Below are 16,175 nucleotides of genomic sequence, written 5' to 3'. Positions count from 1 at the left end.
GGAAAAGGCTTTCAGGAAAACTCCATTTTGGCCAAAAAGGAGTTGGTTCTCCCTACTCAAAAGACCATCCTTACAAGAACCTTGGATCCTTCCGAACAGGAAGGACATTTTAGTTCAGGGTCTTTGTCCATGAAGGTCAAAAAGGTAAGCCAGCACTCCCCATATTACCTCTCGTGCAAGGACCCAGTCCGTAGTATAATCCAGGAAAATAACGAAAAATGTCCAGCACTGAGATGAATAAAAGTTTTCAATCTTTATTCCATAAATTTAAAAGAATACAATTCTTCATATGGACAGCGGTAACGCTACCAACGCGTTTTGATCTATCCGATCCTAATCGTGGTATGGGTCAAATGCAAGTTGTGATATCAGCCAATCCTTGCATTTAACCCCTGCTGCTCACAATTACACATAAAAACAATGTCCTATAAAATAAATGTGCAACAGAACATCTGACACCCAGTTGCATATGTTTTTAAACTTTGTCAAATCCAAACATCCACAACTCTGTATAAAAAGGAAATTGCCCTTTATAAACGGGGATATTTCATAAGCATATATAAACATGCATAGCTTTGGGAAATGACATTATTTCTCTGATTCGGCCAGGATCTACTGAGGCACATAAGCATATCAGGGCCACTATATTGAATTCCATGACATTGTACAGCAATTCATCTATGCTCCATCCATATGCTCCAAGATACATTCCAAAATTAAATTGTGTGTCGTGTAGGAATGAAGGTAACCATGTTCTTACTTTTATCTCTTTCACTTTCTACCCTTGGGATATCATAAACATTTGTCAAATATGTCCCTCTCAAGCAATGATTTGCAGCGACAAGAAAAAGCAGCTGCGGTTTTTGCTGAGGACGAATCTACAATCCAAGTACAGCTAAGGCTACTTTCACACCTGCGTTAGGTGCGGATCCGTCTGGTATCTGCACAGACGGATCCGCACCTATAATGCAAACGCTTAGATCCGTTCAGAACGGATCCGTTTGCATTACCATGAACAAAAAAAAAAAAAAATTTTTTTATTTTTGTTCATGATAATGCAAACGGATCCGTTTTGACTTTACATTGAAAGTCAATGGGGGACAGATCCATTTGAAAATTGAGCCATACTGTGTCATCTTCAAACTGATTCGTCCCCATTGACTTACATTGTAAGTCTGGACGGATCCGTTTGCCTCCGCACGGCCAGGCGGACAACCGAACGCTGCAAGCTGCGTTCAGGTGTCCGCCTGCTGAGCGGAGGACAAACGGTGCCAGACTGATGCATTCTGAGCGGATCCGCATCCACTCAGAATGCATTAGGGCTGGACGGATCCGTTCGGGGCCGCTTGTGAGAGCCTTCAAACGGAGCTCACAAGCGGAGCCCCGAACGCTAGTGTGAAAGTAGCCTTTCCTTGCAAATATCCCTGAAGGGGTTGGAGAAATTACTTGATCAAGAGACCAGACTCTGGTGGAATCTAAAAACATTGCAAACATATTTGTCGAAAGATATGATTCCCAGAGGACTGAAGATCAAAAAAATTCCTACTACAGTGTTTTCAGAGACTATTGTGCAACAATGGAATGATACATTGTCGGATTGCTCTCTCAAACTGATACATCTAATCATTTCTGAGGAGACAATCAAACTTCAGCAGGTAAAGGAGGACATACACATGGTAGAGCTGCAATAGGCAGCTTTCGCACAAAATACTAATGATGATGAATCTTTAAATAAAATACAAATGAGTATATCTAAGACTACTTTCACACCTGCGTTCGGTGCGTCTTGTATCTGCACAGACTGATCCGCACCGATAATGCAAACGCTTGTATCCGTTCATAACTGAATCCGTTTGCATTTTTTATTCAAAAAAATGTCTAAGTCAAAACGGATCCGTCTTGACTTACTTTGAAAGTCAATGGGGGACGGATCAGTTTTCAATTGCCCCATATTGTGTCAGTGAAAACTGATCTGTCCCCATTGACTTACATTGTAAGTCAGGACGAATCCGCTTGGCTCCGCATCTTCAGGCGGACACCAAAACGCTGCAAGCTGCGTTTTAGTGTCCGCCTCAAAAGCGGAATACAGGCGCAACGGAGACCAAACGCAGCCAAATTGATGCATTCTGAACGTATCCTTATCCATTCACAATGCATTGGGGCTGGACTGATCTGTTTTGGGCCGCTTGTGAGAGCCTTGAAACGGATCTCACAAGCGGACCCAGAAACGCCAGTGTGAAAGTAGCCTAAGGACTATGTTGTATCCGTCAAAAAAACTAACCTTTCAGAGAGACTTGTATGACTATACAAACAATCAGGTCTATGAGTGGAAACGTAGGGACAATGTGAACAGTACTCCAAGATCTATTTTGAAAAATAAAAAAAAAACATTAAGAAATATACTAAAACAAATTATACTCCGGGACATAAGGTTAACTTCAGTTCGCCCGAAATGGACTGAGGACTTCTTATCTGATGCTGACAATATCCAAATACCTGCAATGGGTGGCTCCTCCTACCACAAATCGAAAAAGAGGAATAATGTGAACCACCCAAAATACACAGGCGGGGTGGGAGAAAACATAAAAGATTCTCGCGCATCTCAAACCAGGAATTTTATGCAGCAGGAGATAACCAACATTGACCGACATGTTGATATGCCGGATCATGTACTGTACATCTATGGGTCTGAACGTGCTAAATTTGTCAAAAATTAATTTAAATGAGGATCAAGTGGATATTCTTTCTTTGGGGTTTTCTTTTGTGCCTTCTACTAATTTTAACTTGTTTTGATACAGTCAAGTGTATAAAATTAATTTGTGATATTACTGTAAAAAAACTTCTTTCTTTTTTTACTGATGATGATAGATATACCTGTCAGTGATATTACTGTACCTGTCAATGAATTTTTCTTTTCCTGAACAAAAGGCAGCATAACACTTGCACAGTTTTTATGCTTCCATAATCAGCCGCGGGTTATTAATCAATCATCTAACTTAAAATTATCAAATCCGTCCTTTTTATCTAGATGAATCTAGAACAGATTCAAGGAGAAGTTCCAGGATTTGGTCATTCGGGACCTGAAGGCCTTAGGCCTCTTTCACACGGGCGTTGCGGGAAAATGTGCGGGTGCGTTGCGGGAACACCCGCGATTTTTCTGCGCGAGTGCAAAACATTGTAATGCGTTTTGCACTCGCGTGAGAAAAATCGCACATGTTTGGTACCCGAACTTCTTCACAGAATTTCGGGCTTGGGTTAGGTGTTGTGTAGATGTAATTATTTTCCCTTATAACATGGTTATAAGGGAAAATAATAGCATTCTGAATACAGAATGCTTAGTAGGTGATCAATTGAGGGTTAAAAAAAAATAAAAAAAATAACTCACCTTCTCCTCTTGTTCGCGTAGTTCCCGGTCTCTTCTTTACTTCTTTAATGATGAGCTGTGGGCTAAAGGACCTTTGGTGACGTCAGATCACATGCTCCAATCACATGGTCCATCACCGTGGTGATGGACCATGTGATTGGAGCATGTGATCTGACGTCACCACAGGTCCTAGCGGATAGTTCATCTTTTAAGAAGGAAAGAAGAGACCGGGAACTAAGCGAACAAGAGGAGAAGGTGAGTTAATTTTTTTATTTATTTTTTAACCCTCAATTGATCACCTACTAAGCATTCTGTATTCAGAATGCTATTATTTTCCCTTATAACCATGTTATAAGGGAAAATAATACAGTGAATAGACTGTCACCTAGCAACCATGCGTGAAAATCGCACCGCATCCGCACTTGCTTGCGGATGCTTGCGATTTTCACGCAACCCCATTCACTTCTATGGGGCCTGCGTTGCGTGAAAAAACTCAGAATATAGAGCATAAGTGATGCGTGAAAATCACCGCTCATCTGAACAGCCCCATAGAAATGAATGGGTCGGTATTCAGTGCGGGTGCAATGCGTTCACCTCACGCATCGCATCTGCGCGGAATACTCGCCCGTGTGAAAGGGGCCTTAGTGGATGTGGTACGATCAAACCCCACTATGCCCAATAATTTTTTAAAAAAAAAACGGGTTGCACTTCAGCAACTTAAAGAAATATCCAGTATTACTATTAGAATGGCGGATAAGGGGGAAACAGTGGTCGTGGTGGATTCTGAGCATTACAAATTCAGTATCAATATAATGTTAAATTACACTATCACATACCGAAGGATTGATTATAACCCGACGTGCTGAAATTCAGCAGAAGGTTCGTCACTTTGTTTCAGAAGTCGTAGCTCTAGGAGTAATTTCTGGAAAAAAGACAGAAGTTATTGATGTAGAATACCCTACCGTACCAAAACTTTATGCACTGCCCAAGGTACACAAATGTGCCCAAAATCTACCTACAGTATGAGACCGATTTGTCTTGGGAATAGGAGCAGTGTGTTAAAGGTTGGGGGGATGGGTAGACTTGCTGCTTCAGCCATTAGTGAAGGGATTAACTGGCTTTCTACAAGATAGCAGAGATGTTCTGTGCCGCTTTTCTGATTTTATAATGGAACAGAGACTTCTGTTGGTTGACATGTGATGTCATATCACTCTATACATCAATACCTCGCGCCCAACCCCATGGTAACCACAATAGGGCTTAGCACCGAGCCCACTCTGTGCTTGGCCACAGTAGAACTCAGGAGTCATGTGATGCTGGCCACGTCACATGACTCCACCAGCGCCCTATTTAAACAGGCAGTCTGCTGGCCACAGATTGCCTGCGAGATACTCACCTGGTTTGTTGTTCCTGCTTCCGATTTCCCGTCCGTCTCATCCTTTGGTCTTTGCGTTCCCTCTTGGTTTTGACTTCGACTTGTCCTGACGATTCTCTGCCTGCTCCTCCGGTACCTTTCTGCTCACTTGGTGTTTGACGCAGCTTTTTTGACCCTCCCGGTTACTTGTGTTTTTTGTCTTCCCTGCACTATCCTAGCTAAGGGTTTGTCGACCAGTTGTCCCTTGTCGCTAGGACTTGCGAGGCAATTAGGCAGGGACAGGGGTGCGGGTGAAGTTCAGTGGTCACTACCCCACCCCCTGTGTGTGTGACACTGAGGTTCACTTACCATCAAGATCCACACACCGTTTCCTTACTGGATTTAACACTGTGTGGAATGGAGGAGGAACTAATAGTCACTTCCACTCATAGAAAAGCAACAGCAGGCAACACAATCTTGCATGCTGTCAGTTCACAGCCAAAACACACCATCAAAGTAATCCGCTTAGGTGAATTAACGAGCGTTAAGCAAAACTGCTCTGATCCTACCGAATATGAGGAGGTAGAAATACTGACCCAACGGCTAAAAATGCACGGTTATACAAATTGGTCTCTACGCCATGCCAGACAGTTAGTCTAAAAAAATAAAAATAAATCGTATCAGTGTTGTCAATAAATAATATCAATAAAAAAGCAGTGTTGCAAACAGCAAGATTTAAAAGTAAACTGTTGCTTATTCTCCAATATAGCAATCAGTTGAATCAGATTAAACATATTGTTCATAAATACTTGCCCATCTTGGAAGATGATGCTACGGTAAAGGGACTGATACAACAGGGATGTGATGTTATTTATAGGAGACCCCCATCGATAGGACAAATCTTATAACCCAGCTTATTCCAGTCCACAAAAACACACAAGGTTACTTGGCTACAAAGTACTGGCTTTTATAGATGTGGTTCACATCCTTGCCGTACATGCGGATATGAAGTATTAAGTAAACAGTTTTCAAACGCAGATGACACTGCATCTTTCATAATTAGGAATTCTATCAATTACAATACTAACATTTGTCATTGACATGATCCTGTGTTCTCTTTGCAATAAAAAATTTATAGGTTGCACATCAAAAAAACTAAAAACCCGTATTTTAGAACATCTTAATGACATCACTAATCCCCCAAAACATTTTTTACAGGCACTCAAAGGTTCACTAATGGGGCTGCAAGTGATTGGTATAGGGAAAAAAAAAAAAAAACTTTTGGGGGGGCGGGGCGATGTCAAAGATCTACTGCATAATAGGGAGGCATATTGGATATTTCAAAGCAACACAATAGCCCCTAACGGTCTAAATAAGAAGCGTGAAATAATGTATCACTACTAATCCGATTGGCCTACAAAAATAAAATATATTTAAAACACTCTTGAGGTTATTTGCCATTGTACACGACACACAATTTAATTTTGGAATGTATCTTGTGAAAAATGTATGGGGCATAGATGAATTGCTGTACAATGTCATGGAATTCAATATAGTGGCCCTGATATGCTTATGTGCCTCAGTGGATCCTGGCCGAGTCAGAGAAATAATGTCATTTCCCAAAGCTATGCATGTTTATATATGCTTATGTAATATCCGTTTATAAAGGGCAATTTCCTTTTTATACGGAGTTGTGGATGTTTGGATTTACCTGATCAAAGTTTAATAACATATGCAACTGGGTGTCAGATGTTCTGTTGCACATTTATTTTATATGACATTGTTTTAATGTGCAATTGTGAGCAGCAGGGGTTAAATGCAAGGAATGGCTGATATCACAACCACCTGTGTGGTAATGGCAATTCCAACCTGGTTGGTGGAGCCATTTTTATTCCAGGTATATAAGAGTGCTATACTTGCATTTAACCCATACCATGATTAAGATCTGATAGAGAGAAACGCGTTGGTGGCGTTACTGCTGTCCATGTGAAGAATTGTATTCTTTTAAATTTATGGAATAAAGATTTAAGACTTTTTTTTTTTTTTTATTCATCTCAGTGCTGGACATTTTTCGTTGTTTTCCCATTGTCCATCCCCACCCAGAACTAAAAAAGTTTGAAGTTTCTTCAACAACGTCTAAACTTGGGTCTTCACCTTTAGAAGTACAAATATTGTCATTTAGTGCCTTTTTTTACATTGATCTAGCAGGCCATAGATGGATAAAAAGGTTTCAGGGCAGCCTCTAGATTAAGGCCTTTCATTAGACCACACGTCCCTTTTTGGGATCTAAACATTGTCCTTACAGGTCTTACAAAAAGTCCCATTGAACCATTAGACAACCGCTCGGTTAGGTCCCTTTCTTACAAGACTACTTTCTTGATAGCCATCTTGTCGCCAAGAAGACTAGGGGAGATCCAGGCCCTCTCAATCCGTGAACCTAATCTCACAGTCCTAGATGACAGGATAATTCTAAAACTGGACTCTTGGTTCCTACCCAAGGTGGTAACAAATTTCCATAGAGACCAAGAGATGATAACCCTAAAAATCCTAGAGAAAAAGAGTTCCATTCTTTAGATGCAAGGAGGACAGTTCTCAAGGTTACCAAAGAATTTAGACTAGTTGATAATCTTTAGTCCAGTTTGCAGGGAAAAACAGAGGTAAAATGATATCCAAGGCATCCATTTCCTGATGGATTAGACAGACTATTTATAACTGTTATAATGTCCAGGGTTGGGGTTGTCCTGTAAATGTTGGAGCCCATTCCACTAGGGCTGTCTTTCTCTTAGGCCCCTTTCACACGAGCGAGAATTTCGCGTGGGTGCAATGCGTAATGCATTTAAATGGGTCTGTGTACATAAGCAGTGGTTTTCACTCCTCACTTTTGCTGTTACTAACGTTTGCCATCATAAGAATTTTTTTTTTTTTATACTGTGTCTGAGTTTTTATAATTCTGTTGCCCGTGTCTGTATTCTTTGGTTAGTGACAGCTCACCAGATCGGATCAGTGAGTGGAAGAAGAGAGATGAGGAAAGACAGAGGGCTCTGGAAGAGCGTCGCCGGAAGGAGCAGGAAGATCAATTGCGTAGGCTAAGAGAGGAGGAAAAAGAAGAGGAAGTGAGAAAAAAGATGGAAAAGACTGAGAAGGGAAAAGCAGATGGTGACCATAATAGCAGCAGTAGTAGTGATAACGAACAGCTTTCTAAACCTGTGAAGAGGCCGCAGTCTCATTTTGATTCTGAAAAAGAAAAGCCGAGGAAAAAAACAGGTCTCTCATCTGGAAATGCTAAGCGAGAGCGACGACATACAGAGTCAGATTCTGACAGTGTGAAAAAGGTTAACATTTTTCAATTTATTGGAGCTGAGAGATTTGCATGAATTGTATTATGAAAAAAATTGGCAGTGCTTGGCTAAGGCTACTTTCACAAGGCTCTCACAAGCGGTCAGGGCGTTCAGGGCTCTCGCAAGCGGTCCAAAACTGATCAATTTTGCCCTAATGCATTCTGAATGGAAAAGGATCCGCTCAGAATGCATCAGTTTGCCTCCGTTCCATCTCCATTCCGCTTCCGAGGTGGACACCAAAACGCAGCTTGCAGCGTTTTGGTGTCCGTCTGATGAAACTGAGCCAAATCGTCCTGGCACACAATTTTAGTCGATGGGGACGAATCCGTTTTCACTGACACAATCCGTTTTCAATGCTGTTCAAGACGGATCCGTCTTGGCTATGTAAAAGATAATACAAACGGATCCGTTCTGAGCGAATGCAGACGGTTGTATTATCTGAACGGATCCGTCTGTGCAGATCCATGATGGATCCGCACCAAACGCGAGTGTGAAAGTAGCCTAAAGGCCCCAGACGTTAAATTGTCTTCCAAACACACGTTTTGGGGGGACAGCCAACAATCTAATGTGTGTGTGTGTGTATAGGGAGCTCCTGACTGGAGCATTGAATTTCAATATCCAGTGCTTTTGACCTTTTAGACACCGCCAGACATGTCAAGTAGTGTCTTTCTCCTCTCTCCCAATTTGAAAACACATAATCCCCAAACTGGGAGTCTGAGTATAGAAAAGTCTGAGAGATCGTGGATGGGTAGTGAAGATGTATAGGCGCCTTTAGCGTGCTGCCGCACTTTTTAGCAGTAGTGAATTTTGCCTGTTGCAACACACATCAAAAAGTGTGCAGACTCAAATTACATTAAAGGGGTTGACCAACAAAAATATTTTACAGTTTTCAAACAGGTACCTAGATCTGTATACTTTTGTAATATGCATGTAATATTTTTTTTTTAAGCCTAGCCACTGAGTTATTCAATCTATTTGTATAGCGTCACCTGCTGTTTTTGTTTTTTGTTTTATTCTTATTTCTTTGTTTGGCTCACTGAGATGGCAGCACATTCTCCGTTTTATCTTTCAACTGCCTCCTGAGCTGTGATAGGGAGAAAGCTGCAGCAGAAAAGCGCTCTTCTTGAGCTGCCAGCTTGATATAAATCTAGCACAGCAATGAACAGGGAGATCTTTAGCTCCATGTGAGGTACAGGGCAGGTTCTAGCTTTTGTCATGTACTATGGTATATAATGTCTAATTTTCATTATTTACATTTAGTCATGGAATAACCCCTTTAATGCAGTTCAGTTTTGTAAATGATGTAATTCAGCTGTAAGGAAACGCAGAGTACATGCAGATATGGTGTTGCAAAAACTGCACACTTTTTTTCTCTGTTCAAAATGCTTTAATGTATATTATATTAGCGATTGTAGGGATATCATGTATAGGGATATCTGGGGTAGAACAAAAGGGAAAAAGAAAGTCACTATGATATTTATCAAATAGTAATATGGATTTTTATACTGTTGAATTGTTGTATTTTGGGTATAAATGTATATGTTTTTGTAAAGTTGAAATAAAAAGAGTTAAAAAGAAAAAAAAAACATGTATAGTGAAATATGTGCTTCTATTAAAAGGTCAAGACCATAAAAAAACCAAAGGCGTCAGCTGCCGGGAGGAAACCTAATCGGAAAGAAAGACGTGGCGACAGACCAGTGGGAAGGTTAGAGAGACTTGTGAAAAAAAAACTTGGTTTATATTTAAAATGCTATTGTGTGGCTGATTTTGTACTCACCATAAGAATTATTTTTAGAACATCAAAGCAAGAAAAATCGACAAACAAACTTGAGGTCATAAGTGATCGAAAAGTTGAGAAGAAAGGTGAGGTTGAGGTTTGCGATTAATTAGTGAGTAATGCTAGTACTGTGTGCCAGTTATATATTACACAGGGTTTTTGTGCTCTCTGCAGAGCCCAATGTTGAGGAGGAACTCCAGAAGTTGCACAGCGAGATCAAATTTGCACTGAAGGTGGACAGTCCTGTGAGTTACAGAGAGCTCATTCTAATGTTATTGTAGAATATGGCATAAGACATTATAAGAAATCGTTATAAGGATATACATGCACATGACTTTGGGGGGAAAAAAGAAATTTTTCAACCATTTGTGCATCCATTTTCTGGCAGTGTGTCCATTTTTAATGGCTCTTTTGCATCAGTTTCTCAGGGCAATAAAAAATGGATGAATTTCATTGGCCTCTTTTTTTTATTTTTATGTAAAGATCGCAATGCCACCGTAATAATGTCCCCCGTAGTGGCCCCCATTTGTAATAGTGTCTCCAACAATTATTAATGTGTTCCTGACACTGTTGGCGCCCAGCTGTAATGTTTTGTTTTAGCAAAAATAAAATACCTCCTGCACTTGCATTCAGAGGCAATCGCTTCCCTCTTCATTGAAGAGGACCTGCCGAAGGACCTGCGCTCAACATGAGCGCCTGATGACGCCATCACACTGAGTGCAGGTCCTTTTCAATCAAGAGAGAATCGACTGCCGCTGCATGTGCAAGTGGATGAGGTGATTATTTTTTTTCAACTCCTAAAACCCCTTATTGTTCTAGTGTATGCCTTTTTAACAGCCATTAGACAGGTGCACTGCCATCTAAGCAGCCATTAAAAACTGTCCCATTGATTTCAATGGGGTCAGTCTGCCATGAAAACGGCCAAAAATTGGATGTCCTATTTATTTTTCAGCCGCTATTCACTGGCCGTTTAAAAAATAAAATAAAAAAATCATGTGAATAGCCCCATAGACTTTGATTGGTGCTAAAAATTTAAACTGTTGTTTGCATGTATTCTAAGGCTACATTCACATGAACGTGGTGTTTTGCGGATCCACAAAAAACACAGACCCCGGCCCATGTGCGTCCCGCAATTTGCTGTCATAGAAAATGTTCTATTTTTTGGCGGGGCCGCGGCATGCAGCAACGGATGCGGAGAGCACACTGTGTGCTGTCTGCATCTTTTGCGGCCCCATAGAAATGAATAGGTCCGCACCCGTTCTGCAAAATTGTGGAATGGATGCGGACTCATTTAATACGGTCGTGTGAATGTATCCTAAGCATGCGGTTTGTCATTGCTGTTCTGCCTGATAATTTGACAATGCTAAACACTGAATCTGTATTAGGGTACTTTCACACTAACGGCAGGACGGATCCAACAGGGTGAACAGCCTGTCGGATCCGTCCTGCCGCTAGTGTGAAAGTAGCCTTAGATGACATTGATAACCACCATTCTTACCTTCCTTCTGTTATTCTCACTGCATAGGATGTACAGAAATGCTTAGATTCTCTTGAAAAGTTGGGAAGTCTTCAGGTGACCTCTTGCATACTACAAAAGAACACTGATCTGGTGGCTACACTTAAAAAGGTGAGAAACTGTGATAGCGTTTGGCTTTTTATGCCTTTTTTTTAATTTTTTTTAACTGGGTAGTGTGTGTATGTATATGTGTAAAAATAAATAAATACACACATACATATACATAAAGTGGCCTACCTCCAGTTTCAAACTACCTAATTGTTCCTTGGTCGGCAAAAGTCTTTTGCATTTCCTTAATCGATCTGCTTCGCACATAGCCTTCCCCAATCACTATTCGCTGTTCCGGGGAGAACACCATCTTTCTGACAGTATAGGCTACTTTTATCAAACAGAATAATAAATCAGTCTTAGTTGTCCATAGCAACCAATCAGAGCTCAGCTTTCATTTTTTTTCAGAGCCTTGTAAGAACTGAATGCTGAGCTCTAATTCATTGCTATGCGCAACTAAGGCCTCATGCACACGGCCGTTGTTTTGGTCCGCACCCGAGCCGCGGTTTTGGCGGCTCTCATGCGGACCCATCCACTTCAATAGGGCAGCAAAAGATGCGGACAGCACTCTGTGTGCTGTCTGCATCCGTTGCTCCGTTCCATGGCCCCGCAAAATAAAATAACCTGTCCTATTCTTGTGTGCGCTTTGCGGACATTAGACCGTTTTATATTAACCTCTTAAGGACACATGACGTACCGGTACGTCATGATGTCCTGGTACTTAAGGACACATGACGTACCGGTACGTCATGTGTTGTTCCGATCACTGCCGCCCGGCCGGCAGTGATCGGAACCCGGTGCCTGCTCAAATCATCGAGCAGGCACCTAGGCTAAATGCGCGGGGGGGTCCCGTGACCCCCCCATGTCGGCGATCGCGGCAAACCGCAGGTCAATTCAGACCTGCGGTTTGTGCGATTTCTGCAGTTTCTGATCCCTGCGGTCCCTGACCGCGGGGATCAGAAACTTTAGTATTCCTAAAATAGATCTGTATCCCTCCCCCTGCACCCCCCGAGTGATTTTAGCCCGGTGGGAGGTGCAGGGGGAGGGTTGCGGGCAGTGTGGGCGGTGCGGGAGGCGGGCGGTGCGGCAGGCGGGATCGCGATCCCCCGCCCGCCTCCCCTTGTATAATCGTTGGTGTAGAGTGGGTATACCAGGGTGCCAGCACATTGCTGGCACCCTGGTATAAACGGCTGACATCTGCGATGCGATGTCAGCCGTTAACCCTTTCCATACAGCGGTCCGTACGGACCGCTGTATGGAAAAGGTTAACAGCGCAGGGAGCTCCCTCCCTCTCCCATCGGGGGGCTGCTGTGCCTTTGCAGCCCCCCGATGGGAGAGTGAGAGAGCCCCCAGAGAGCCCCCCTCAGCCCTGTGCTTACCCTTCCCCGTCTGCGCAGTTCTGAGCAGACGGGGAAGGTTCCCATGGCAACAGGACGCCTCTCAGGCGTCCTGCTGTCCATGGTGCTGAACAGATCTGTGCTAAAAGCATAGATCTGTTCAGTGTAAGTAAAATACAGTACAGAACAATATATATTGTACTGTACTGTATTATACAGACATCAGACCCACTGGATCTTCAAGAACCAAGTGGGTCTGGGTCAAAAAAAAAGTTAAAAAAAGTGAAAAAAAAGGAAAAATCAAAAAACACATTTATCACTGATTAAAAATGAAAAAAATAAAATTCCCTACACATGTTTGGTATCGCCGCGTCCGTAACGACCTGATCTATAAAACGGTTATGTTACTTTACCCGAACGGTGAACGCCATAAAAATAAAAAATAAAAAACTAGGATGAAATTGAAATTTTGCCCACCTTACTTCCCAAAAAAGGTAATAAAAGTGATCAAAAAAGTCGCATGTACGCCAAAATAGTACCAATCAAACCGTCATCTCATCCCGCAAAAATCATACCCTACCCAAGATAATCGCCCAAAAACTGAAAAAACTATGGCTCTTAGACTATGGAAACACTAAAACATGATTTTTTTTGTTTCAAAAATGAAATCATTGTGTAAAACTTACATAAATAAAAAAAAAGTATACATATTAGGTATCGCCGCGTCCGTATCGACCGGCTCTATAAAAATATCACATGATCTAACCCCTCAGATGACCACCGTAAAAAAATTAAAATAAAAACGGTGTAAAAAAAGCCATTTTTTGTCATCTTACGTCACAAAAAGTGTAATAGCAAGCAATCAAAAAGTCATATGCACCCCAAAATAGATGCCAATCAAACCGTCATTTCATCCCGCAAAAAATGAGACCCTACTTAAGATAATCGCCCAAAAACTGAAAAAACTATGGCTCTTAGACTATGGAGACACTAAAACATTTTTTTTGTTTTAAAAATGAAATCATTGTGTAAAACCTACATAAATAAAAAAAATAGTATACATATTAGGTATCGCCGCGTCCGTGACAACCTGCTCTATAAAATTACCACATGATCTAACCTGTCAGATGAATGTTGTCAATAACAAAAAATAAAAACGTGCCAAAAAATCTATTTCTTGTTACCTTGCCGCACAAAAAGTGTAATATAGAGCAACCAAAAATCATGTACCCTAAACTAGTACCAACAAAACTGCCACCCTATCCCGTAGTTTCTAAAATGGGGTCACTTTTTTGGAGTTTCTACTCTAGGGGTGCATCAGGGGGGCTTCAAATGGGACATGGTGTAAAAAAAAACTGTCCAGCAAAATCTGCCTTCCAAAAACCGTATGGCGTTCCTTTCCTTCTGCGCCCTGCCGTGTGCCTGTACAGCAGTTTACGACCACATATGGGGTGTTTCTGTAAACTACAGAATCAGGGCCATAAATAATGAGTTTTGTTTGGCTGTTAACCCTTGCTTTGTAACTGGAAAAAAAATATTAAAATGGAAAATCTGCCAAAAAAGTGAAATTTTGAAATTGTATCTCTATATTCCATTAAATCTTGTGCAACACCTAAAGGGTTAACAAAGTTTGTAAAATCAGTTTTGAATACCTTGAGGGGTGTAGTTTCTTAGATGGGGTCACTTTTATGGAGTTTCTACTCCAGGGGTGCATCAGGGGGGCTTCAAATGGGACATGGTGCCAAAAAAACAGTCCAGCAAAATCAGCCCTCCAAAAACCAAACGGCGCACCTTTCACTCTACGCCCCGCTGTGTGCCCGTACAGTAGTTTACGGCCACATATGGGGTGTTTCTGTAAACAGCAGAGTCAGGGCAATAAAGATACAGTCTTGTTTGGCTGTTAACCCTTGCTTTGTTAGTGGAAAAAATGGGTTAAAATGGAAAATTAGGCAAAAAAATGAAATTCTCAAATTTCATCGCCATTTGCCAATAACTCCTGTGCAACACCTAAAGGGTTAACGATGTATGTAAAATCAGTTTTGAATAGCTTGAGGGGTGTAGTTTCTTAGATGGGGTCACTTTTAGGGAGTTTCTCCTCTAGGGGTGCATCAGGGGGCTTCAAATGGGACATGGTGTAAATAAACCAGTCCATAAAAATCAGCCCTCCAAAAACCATACGGCGCACCTTTCACTCTACGCCCCGCTGTGTGGCCGTACAGTAGTTTACGGCCACATATTGGGTGTTTCTGTAAACGGCAGAGTCAGGGCAATAAAGATACAGTCTTGTTTGGCTGTTAACCCTTGATTTGTTAGTGGAAAAAATGGGTTAAAATGAAAAATTAGACAAAAAAATGAAATTCTCAAATTTCCTCCCCATTTGCCAATAACTCTTGTGCAACACCTAAAGGGTTAACAACGTATGCAAAATCAGTTTTGAATACCTTGAGGGGTGTAGTTTCTTAGATGGGGTCATTTTTGGGTGGTTTCTATAATGTAAGCCTCGCAAAGTGACTTGAGACCTGAACTGGTCCCTAAAAATTGAGTTTTTGTAAATTTCTTAAAAATTTCAAGATTTGCTTCTAAACTTCTAAGCCTTATAACATCCCCAAAAAATAAAATATCATTCCCAAATCAATTCTAACAAGAAGTAGACATATGGGGAATGTAAAGTCATCACAATTTTTTGGGGTATTACTATGTATTACAGAAGTAGAGAAACTGAAACTTTGAAATTTGCAAATTTTTCCAAATTTTTTATTAAATTAGGTATTTTTTGGTGCAAAAAAAATAATTTTTTTGACTTCATTTTACCAGTGTCATGAAGTACAATATGTGACGAAAAAACAATCTCAGAACGGCCTGGATAAGTCAAAGCGTTTTAAAGTTATCAGCACTTAAAGGGACTCTGGTCAGATTTTCAAAAAATGGCCTGGTCCTAAGGTGTAAAAAGGCTGTGTCCTTAAGGGGTTAAAGGCTGTCCGTGCCGTTCCGCAAATTGCGAAACGCACACGGACGCCATCCGTGTTTTGCGGATTCGCGATTTGCGGACCGCAAAACACACAACAGTCATGTGCATGAGGCTTAAGACTGATTTAGTTTGATAAAAGTGGCCTATTGTGATAGAAAGATAGTGCTCTCCCTGGAACAGCGAATAGTTATTGTTGAAGGCTAAGGAAATGCAAGAGACTATTGCCGACCAAGGAACAAAACCACCAGCTAAATGTTGTATTCAGAGTCTGGTTCGGAAATGGCATGACACTGGCTCTGTTGCAAACATGAAGAAACAGAGACCTCCATCGATCAGGACAGCTGAAGTTGTGCATGGAATTCAGCAGCAGATTGCAAGTACCCCCAAAAATCAACTGGTAGACTGTCTTGCAAAGTTGGTATATTAGGAACGTTGTGTCAGCGAGTGCTGAAATCTCTGAACCCGAAACAGTA

The 16,175-nt window shown here is 41.4% G+C and overlaps 1 protein-coding gene across 4 annotated transcripts in view; it reads left to right on the top strand.

Moving 5' to 3' along the window:
* HDGFL2 (HDGF like 2) overlaps positions 1 to 16,175 on the top strand; it is a 270,439-nt gene that overhangs the window by 118,265 nt on the left and 135,999 nt on the right. For all 4 annotated transcript variants that reach the window (XM_040417749.1, XM_040417747.1, XM_040417748.1 and 1 more), the window contains 5 exons: positions 7,699 to 8,050; positions 9,676 to 9,761; positions 9,852 to 9,919; positions 10,008 to 10,078; positions 11,359 to 11,460. In XM_040417749.1, coding sequence (XP_040273683.1) covers positions 7,699 to 8,050; positions 9,676 to 9,761; positions 9,852 to 9,919; positions 10,008 to 10,078; positions 11,359 to 11,460 — 679 coding nt within the window. The remainder of the gene's footprint in view (positions 1 to 7,698; positions 8,051 to 9,675; positions 9,762 to 9,851; positions 9,920 to 10,007; positions 10,079 to 11,358; positions 11,461 to 16,175) is intronic.

Source organism: Bufo bufo, chromosome 2, assembly GCF_905171765.1.
Source record: "Bufo bufo chromosome 2, aBufBuf1.1, whole genome shotgun sequence".
Classification (NCBI taxonomy): domain Eukaryota; kingdom Metazoa; phylum Chordata; class Amphibia; order Anura; family Bufonidae; genus Bufo; species Bufo bufo.
Note: the sequence above shows the minus strand (reverse complement) of the source record. Positions and strands in the feature narration are given on the sequence as shown.